This window comes from Ptychodera flava, chromosome 7, assembly GCF_041260155.1.
Source record: "Ptychodera flava strain L36383 chromosome 7, AS_Pfla_20210202, whole genome shotgun sequence".
NCBI lineage: Eukaryota > Metazoa > Hemichordata > Enteropneusta > Ptychoderidae > Ptychodera > Ptychodera flava.
The window spans coordinates 22,229,154-22,238,741 of NC_091934.1; the positions used below are offsets into that span (position 1 = coordinate 22,229,154).

At 38.7% G+C, this 9,588-nt stretch overlaps 1 protein-coding gene across 1 annotated transcript; it reads right to left on the reverse strand.

Annotated features, from left to right (window-relative positions):
* Positions 1–2,012: 2,012 nt before the first annotated feature.
* Positions 2,013–8,747, reverse strand: LOC139137031 (zinc finger protein 121-like). The gene is made up of 3 exons (XM_070704952.1): positions 8,458–8,747; positions 5,681–5,803; positions 2,013–4,553 (listed from the first exon to the last, which is right to left on the reverse strand). Exons 1-3 carry the CDS (start codon positions 8,606–8,608, stop codon positions 3,568–3,570), a joined length of 1,260 nt encoding a protein of 419 aa, XP_070561053.1. The 5' UTR covers positions 8,609–8,747; the 3' UTR covers positions 2,013–3,567.
* Positions 8,748–9,588: the final 841 nt, after the last annotated feature.

Below are 9,588 nucleotides of genomic sequence, written 5' to 3' on the forward strand. Positions count from 1 at the left end.
TCAAGTCATGACTTGACTAAAAGCTGTGCTTATTCGACTGCCCAATAGAAATAGAAAACTTACTTTCCATTGGTAATACCTTGTCGTCATATTGTTGACAGTGTTTTTGAAAGCATTTCAAAACATCCCTAGATGATGCAAAGCTGGTCAAAATCTCCAGCACCTTGACAAAGTGCTGAACATTCTGAAATACATTAATAAAAATATTTCAAAACCCTGCAAGCAATTAAAGTACCTACGAACTATAACATTTCACAATTCTGAAGAATAAACTTGTGGTCTGCATGTCTCTGCTGTGGTTTTTTACAGAAAACTAAAGAGATGCATGAGGTATGAAAAACAGTTGACAAGACCCATCTGCTACTATACAACAGATGTTTATTCTTCCTAATGTTTTGGACGTACACAGGCCACCTTCATATGAGGCTTGTGAACTACAAACCTCATTTTTCACACCTCATGTATCATTATAAAAAGTACCCGGTGCAAATATGGGCTGTGGTTGGACTGACCCACTTGATATTCACCACTGTAAAGAGATACTTGAAAGTTATCTTTGTCGCTCTCATATTCACAGTGGATATTGAGCATTGCCTTTCACAGATAACCGTATAAGTTTATAATTTCAACAAATGCAACTCTAGAGGAAAGCTGGATCAGAAAATCCTGATCGACGACAGTTGTGCACTTCCTTTTGTATGAAATACTGATTTTGGTATTTGAAGCAAATATTTTCTTTATCTTTTAAGAATTTTTACGGTACATATGACAAATTTCACAGCTATAAATAGTATATTATGTCATTATGTATGTAAGGATGATTTGATTGAATGCTGATAAAATCTCATTTCTGGCAATTTGTATTAACATACAAAACATGGCTGTGCTTCTGTATTCACAGCCATGTGTTATGTTAAATCCAGAAGTAGCTTTTGGGTTAAAATCTCCCCCCCCTCCCCCCAATGCTGTAAATAATGGTGACCCCTAATCTCTAGTCTCATTAGTGGCCATTCAAATGTATATGTCTCGTGTTTAGCTCTCTGCGTACTCCATATGTACTGCATTATTGGATTTGCCATACATGAGAGTGTAAATACCTCTTTGAGACCACTCATACCTTGAGAACTGAACAGATCACTGCAACCATATACACCAGCACTTCTTGTACTGAAGGACCCTTGGTGTCACTGTCCACCGGCTGTAATCTGGGCCTCCCCATCCAACAGAGGGCTGTTCCCATCATCATTCCCGACGACTCCATTTCTGCTCAATAAATACTTTAATGGGATTCAAGAGGGTTACAGATATATACCGAAAAGTCCCACTGTGATATTTAATATGCAGACCACAAAAATACAAGGACCACATAGTAACTGCGATTTCTCTATCTAAATTGTCCAAAGTCAATGCAACCCTCACAGTCGAGCAGTTGATGATCGTCGATCTTTCTACAAATTGGATTTGGATTGGGGGTTAGGATTCGATTGCATCACATTTGTACCAGCAAGAACGTAACTTTTTACCACATTCCCATGAAAATTCAGAATTTCTGGGATTTTTATATTTCACTGATGTAATATTTAAGTTTAATGCTTTACTACTACAGAAAAACACTTTAAAAGAAACTATGATAATGATACCAGGCATTTTGGGCCACATATGCTGATAATTATTAAGATACCACAAGAGGGCGCACTTGCCACCCGACAAAGCTCTCGAGCAGAGCAGCAGTTCTCCACGATTGTATAAGTTCAAACATTCAACTTGACAAAAGCTATAATACTCTGGACTAAGAGAACTATGATCTGATATGAGGTGATGTTAAAACCAAGTCACTTTATCAGAAATTATTGACAAGAAATGGTACGTAGTAAAATTCAAATTCATCAAAAATGGTGCAGAATCATATCCGTAATTTAAATGATGGGAAATGCTCCATTTGTGGTCAATAAGTAAGCCCGAACCCATCTTGCTTGACTGTAAATGTGCAAAAGAAATCTGGCTGGAATGCATTTCTTTCGTTTGTCAGAAGACACCAAATTGGTGTCAATATATTTATCAAAAGTTTAGCAATTGCTGGAATTTAACATCAATATACTTCAAGAAGCCCAAATACATCTTGCTTGACTGTAAATATGCAAAAGAAATCTGGCAGGAGTGCATTACTTTCATTTATCAGAAGACACTAAATTGGTGTCAATATTTTTATCAAAAGTTTAGCAATTCCTGGAATTGAAAATCAATACATTTTAACATGTATTGCCTAGGGCAAAGTAGCCAAAGGACCATAGTGAATCTGATGCTGCCTAAAAAAAGGCGCCCTCAAGATAATGTGTTCCAAAAAGTAACTTTTTATGGATTTTTTTCTTTAACCTCAGAGCATCATCTTTTTTCTTCGTCAAGCTTTCTCTGGCTGATTTTTTTTATTGACATTTGCTGCAAATCTTTTTTTTTTCAAAAATCTTCCAGCCCCCCTCCCCAATATCAAATGGTCAACATTTATTTTCAATTCCAGCAATTGCTAAACTTTTGATAAAAATATTGACTTGTCTGGCCTGCCGATAAAACTGCCTGTTCTAGTCAAAACATAAACACAAATCCTACAGTCAGTTACCTTGTTCAAGGCAGAAGACTTTCTACTGAGGAGTTGAAAATCAATACACTTAATTTAAACATGCTCTACTCTCTATGGGGAGGCATCATGGGCCAGTGGCTAGAGCATTGGAGGCACGATCACAGGATGGTGAGTTCGAGCCCCTGCATGGCCACAGTGTTGTGTCCTTGAGCAAGTCACTTTATTCCTCATTGCTTCTCCCACTCAGGAGCGACGGGTCCCTGGTAGGACAGGGGTTGTAAGTTGTGTGTTTACCTCTGCTGTGCTTATTGGCTTTGGAGGGATGGTGTATGTGAGCTGTTGTTTGCTCCTCAGTGAGTTGAGTGGTATCATATTAGGTCCAGTGACCAGGGGTAATAGTAATTGTAAAGCGCCTTGAGCACATGTAATTGTGGATATATGCACTATATAAGAACCCATTATTATTATTATTACTGTCCAAAAAAAACTCTCATGTCATGATAAAATGAAAACTTTAGGAGAAATCTGCTGTGTTTTGATAAACTCAGTGTTTCTGGAGTCCACTACTGTAATAACGCAACTCATTAACATACTGGACAGCATCCGCATATACAATATGGTGAATCTCCATCTGATGCTGTTGATGGCATTGTTCATAGAGCAATCAGCGATGCGGAAAGTGTTCTTTTATGATAATGAGTTGCGTTATTACAACAGGGGACACCAAAAACACTGACTTTGTCAAGATGCAGCAGATTTCTCTTAAAATTTTCATTTTATCATGATATGAGAGTGTCGTTTGGACAGTAGTGAGCCTTCCGCATCAAATGAGGTAACTGACTGTAGGATTTGTGTTTGCTTTTTGACTAAAACGGGCAGTTTTACTTGCATGGCAGACAAGTCCATTTCAAATCTTGGTGGTAACGCTACATATCTTATGTCGGAACGTAGCATAAACTAAACAGTCACAGCATTAAATACATTTTTACAAACTACCCAGTCCACATAAGCCCCTGTGGGGTGAAAATATGTGCCTTAAGATCGCTTTCCCTCATGAATGCTTTCCCACACTCTTTACAAACAAATACTCTGATATTTGTGTGGGTGAGAATGTGTGTCTTCAGATGGTTTTTGTGTCTGAATGTTCGACCACACTCTTCACACTCATGTGGTCTGATGTTTGAGTGGGCCAACATATGTAACGTCAAACTGTTTTTATGGTTGAACGCTTTATCACACTCTTTGCACTCATGTGGTTTGATGTTTGAGTGGGTCAACATGTGTCTGTTCAGACTGCTTTTGTGACTGAATGTTCTACCACACTCTTTACACTCGTGTGGTTTGATATTTGTGTGGGTGAACATATGTGCCTTCAGATCAGTTTTCCTCTTGAATGCTTTCCCACACTCTTTACACGCAAATGCTCTGATATTTGTGTGTGTGGTCATATGTGCCTTCAAGGAGTATGCCATCCTGAATATTCTACCACACTCTTCACACGCATGTGGTTTTACGTTTGTGTGGGTCAACATATGCCTCTTCAGGCTGCTTTGGTGGTTGAATGTTCTACCACACTCTTTACACTCATGTGATCTGATATTTGAGTGGGTCATAGTATGTCTCTTCAGATTGCTTTTCTTACTGAATGTGCTACCACACTCTTTACATTCATAAGGTCTCGTGTGGGTCAAGATGTGTGACTTAAGCTTTCCTGTCTGAATAAATGTTCTATCACACTCGTCACACTCATGTGGTCTGATATTTGCTTGGGTCAAAAAATGCCTCTTCAAATCACTTTCTTTCCTTTGAAAGCACTCCGCTGAACTGAAGAATTCTTTGTGTGCTGTTGATTGGTTGTCCCTCTGCTCAAGTTCAGTTTGTTCATTGAGGTCTTCTTCAGGAATTATTTCACTGGATCCACTGAACTCCGATGTGATGAAACCATGTTGGACAAGACTTTGTATGATTATTGATGTACCTGTAAGCAGAGTGATATATAAACAACAGTCGGTGGGAGTATAGAAGTGACATTGTGTCAGTATGAAGAGAGCAACATAAACTATAGCAACGGATAGCCATAGTTTTTAGAGTTACTTAGAATATTTACAAATAGATTTATGAAGTAAATGCTATGACATGATCGAAACAGTAATTCTCATTCTTAGAGATGGTGGCTTTTGAAAATATCACACAGGTTTACGATCTTGGTGAGCGCGAAAGATTCAGTTCGATTACACACGGTACCACATTGCATGTTTGTGGCCACAACGCTGCTGTCACGCCACCTGTCTCTACTGGTGTCAACTCATCAATTCCGATCTCGGTCATCAATGTTTTCGGCTAATGGACTTTGATATTTGCAGAGACACATATCTCACCCGTAGATACATCCTAATTTTGTTACCTGACAGAAACTCTGTTCTGTTGCGAGTGTTGTCCTAGTCAACTTTAAAATACATCGGATTCCACAGCGCTGCACTGCAGAGTTAAGACTACAACTCGACAGAATACATGTATGTCTTCACTACAGCCTTACGCTGCGCTGCAGGTTTGATTCCGAGCGAGAATTTACAGAACTTTTTGTGTGATGAAGGAAATTTATCGTTCATGGTTGAATGGCTTTATGCTTTTGCCTCCTATGTCGCTTTCCAAAAGATTATACAGTACTCATTTATTCAGTTGAATCTATGTTGAGGTGTAGATTTCAGGTCTATCGCCAACCGGGATTGCCAGGTACAACGTCCACATTGAGCCTTACGACTTGACTGGAGCCGCGACATGACTGAGCCATTAAAACAAAACGATCGACGGTATCCCCATTTGATTCTTGGGAATAGCTATGGTTTTAGCGACTTGAAATTTCATTGGACATGCCTTATATGTTTCAATGTCTGGATTTATCGGGCCACCTTTTTGTAAAAATGTCATGAGAGCAAGGCATCGATCATAACAAATCTTTTCGTGTCGCGATGTGCATGTATGAACGGTATGGTATGGCACCATGCAGGAAAAAAGTTCTGGTTGATACAAGGTAGGCTGAATTTTCTAGTCATGACTTGACTAAAAGCTGTGCTCATTACAGGCATATACAAATAGAAAACTTACTTTCCACTGGTAATACATTGTCATGATATTGTTGACACAATGTTTTTGAAAGCATTTCAAAACTTCTCACCAGCTGATGTAGCTGGTCAAAATCTCTGGCAGCTTCACAAATTGCTGAACATTCTGAAACAAATTTAATAAAATATTTCAAAACTTGGCAATCTTCAAAGCACTAGTCATTTCATTAATAATTCATTCCACAGAACAATGAGTGAGTGTACTTGAGCTTCATATGTCTTTGCTGTAGTTTCTGACAGAAAAGCACCATTAGAGTTATCCAGTGTTCCATAATAACGCTGATCGCAAATGACGTCACTGTTCTCTCTCATTAATATACATAAATAAATATTTGTCTGCATTTTCCGCATGAACGACGAAAATAAAACCTGCGAGTGTTAGAATGGCTATTTAGTGTCACACTTATTCGTATGAATTGATGACTGAGACTACAAGCTGCAACAACAGCCGCGCATACAACGACAAAATTTGTCCGAATTTCAGCATATTTGTCCGAAAGTCGCGTGCGTGCAGCTATATTTAGTAACAGACCTGAAGTCGCGATCAACACTATTGACATCGGCTGCTGAGTCAAAGCTTTGCACTTTTGAGGAAAAAACTGAATCAGCATGTCCAACATTAAATGGAAATATAAACACAAAGTGTTACTGGAATGATTTTCCCATATGTTTTTCACAAATAATGATAGAAAGGTGACCAAAAATTAAGCTGGTCCCAAAATGTAATTTGCATACAGTGAAAAAATTTCAACATATCGGAATGAAATCCTGAGAAGCTAAAAATCAGATTTACAAGAGTACACATGCAGCTATCAGGTGCAAAGATTAAGATAATACAATTCTCAAACCTCCACATCGTACACACATTTAGGATTATATGATATTCAGGAAAATCTGGAGTAATGGTAACAAATAGTCAGAATATATGTACCATACATAAAAGCAATTGGATCAATGGGTGATGAGAAATTGTATAAATTTCATTAAAGATAACATGGTGGCTGCCATGGTGCTGGGATTACTTATTTCACAAGCTACGCAACATTGATGGCATAGACAAAGTCAAATGAAGAAATAGCCATTCTTACTCCAAGGGTCTCTGAAGGTGGCAATATTTCTTTTTAGGTGCAAAGTTGCCTAGTCAGACAATGCAAAGAAAATTGCATTACGCAAGAAGATATCTGCCTAATTTTGTCAAGCTTGCAAAGCCAAAAATAAAACAAGACATTATCGATGTCTAAAATGTTAGCTTATATGTTTCAATGTCTGGATTTAAAATTTCTAATAAGACTGGTACTTCAGATTTTAATCTCAGAAACGTAAGTTATCCAAGGCATTAGAAATGCATTTAAAAACACTCTGTTCAGTAACACATTTGTAACACAGGAAATCAAAGTTAGGCTTTGGTGGACACCATGTGCCAAAAGGAATGCATCAGAAACATGGCTTGATTACTGAAGTTCATTGAATATGCAAATGAGCTAATATTCAGAATGCTGTGCTCATAAAACTTTCAGCATAGGTGGACTTAACCATGATCAATACTAGCAGTAGAGGTTTGGTCAATATCATTGCAGTCAGTATTGATACATGCTGATATTGAACCACTCTTTTTAAGGATGGGGAGTTAGCCCAGCTATTTTGACTGTGATGTCTTCGACGGTTGACTAAGTGCTATGAGCTTGAATCCAATCGAGAATTTAGTCAATACAAATGAGCTGATCAGCCTCATGCCTATGGAACTGACAGCATACGTAGACCTCAGGTATGACCAACATTGAACATACCTCAGAGGTCTTATTAACTTCAGTGCATTGAATTTTGATGTATGGCCCAAGTGAGAGTGAAAAAAATGAGATGGTTGATGTTTCAAAGTTCATTGAGATATATACTAAATAATCTACGCTGAGTTGATAGCTCTGCTGGCATGCTAGCACTGGTGGACAGAATTGTCTCTGCAGCTGTCTTTTACCCAGTTAATGTGATGTATTTATTGCTTTGATAAAATTTGTGAGTATGCAGGTTCTTCATGAACCCTACGGCATGTGGTGGGGTTGCAGTCAGATAAAGTGTAACAACTACAGCTTGGTTGTTGAAACGCTTTTTTCAGTGTGGGAATTTTATAAACAAATGTTTTTGACTGTGATGACTTTGACTTGATGTCATAAGCCGTAAGTTTACATCTCATCGAAATACTGAATTCCGGAATTCTTAGTAGGGTGGTGACCCAATACATTTTACAAGTCTGTCTATTTGGAAATGGGTGAGATTATTTACCTCAAAACCATGGAGGCCAAAATTTGTTTTACCTGCATACTCAACCCATATATTATTAAGACTAAGAGCCTTTTCTAAAATCCCCTTAACTTTTTGAGTGCTGTAAATGTTTCCCATCAAAATTTTAGTGCAACATTTTACCAATTTTTATGAATTTTTGTGTAAGTCTTTTAATAACTTTGAACAGATCGACATCATATTTCATTGGCTACAGTTTTTCATCAAAATTTCAGTAAAATTCGGAAAAAATTGACTGGGGTAATAAAAAGGCGACAAAAATTGACTTTGGCACTAAAACGGTTAAGTTCGCTGCCAAAGGCGGGGGGGGGGGGGGGGGGGGGAGGAACCAGTGGTTTAACGCATACACTCATACAGCAGCCTTCGCTGTGTATCCAACCAAAAGACCAAAAGTCGTTCGTATGTTTTTGTGTCAAATGAAGGGCTTTGACAATTTGAGAAGTTTGAGGAGATCAACATTCTTACCTGGAGCAGTGAGTGGAACGTCAGCCCAGCTGCGTTCACAAATAATAGTTGGGGAGGGGTCAGTGCAAGGACCTATGGTGTCATCGGCTGTTCTCTTGGTCTCCCCATCCGACAGAGGGCTGTTCCTGTCCATCATTCTCGCCAATTCCATTTCTACTTAACAAATACTTCAAAGGGCCGCAAGTGGGCGACACAATATGATTTCTGAATCTGATGTTTTATGTACATCATTCGTAATATTTCGATCGGAACGACAGTGTGTGGCGAAGCCCTCAACGTTCTTGAACATTAAACTCGAATTAGGATTCGGATTGGGATTGAAATCACATGAGCAGCCAGTGGTAGAAATGGACCGGGCAGCAGACTGGAACGTAATTTAATACCGCTTTTCACCAAAACATTTGTTGACCCTCTGATTGTAGCATTAAGAAATCCATCATTGAATTAAACAATCTTCAAGATATAAAAGCATTCGAGCGCATTATCGACTATAGTAAAACGCTTTACCGAAAGATAACTAACCACACACCACGAGAGGGCGGACCGTCACTGATACACGGAAGCCCTGGACGGAAGCCACACAACTAAGGCTGCGTTCACAAATAATAGTTGGGGAGGGGTCTGGAGGAATCGCCATTGCATTTTTTTAATATTCCTCATCAATTGCCTCAACAAATTTCAAATTACCCCTTTATGTGATCAAAATTTTTCAAGTCCCCCCACTCAAGTATCATATAGCCGCATAATGATAAGGGATGTACACGCAGAAAAAATAAACATATTGTATCGCCCTAGCTGAGACTACCTTCCAACACTCTCTGATAGTGTATGTTGAGTACTAATAAAATGTTAAATGTTAAATGTTAGCTATGGAAACGCAGCTGTCTGTGGCGGGGTCAGCTGCATCTATGTGGGTCATCAAAAGGTCAACTGGGTCAGTGGGGGTTGACCTTCTGATGACCTGCATAGATGACGTGCATCCTACTCGCAGGTGCATACTAGATGTCTGACACTCTGACACAACCTTTTTCAATATATGTGGCACACATCAATATTCTGTAGTGTTATAGAAATGTTGTCTGTAGTTTGGAGAGCCATATTCCTAGGGGAAGTTCCTGATTTGAGTCTTTT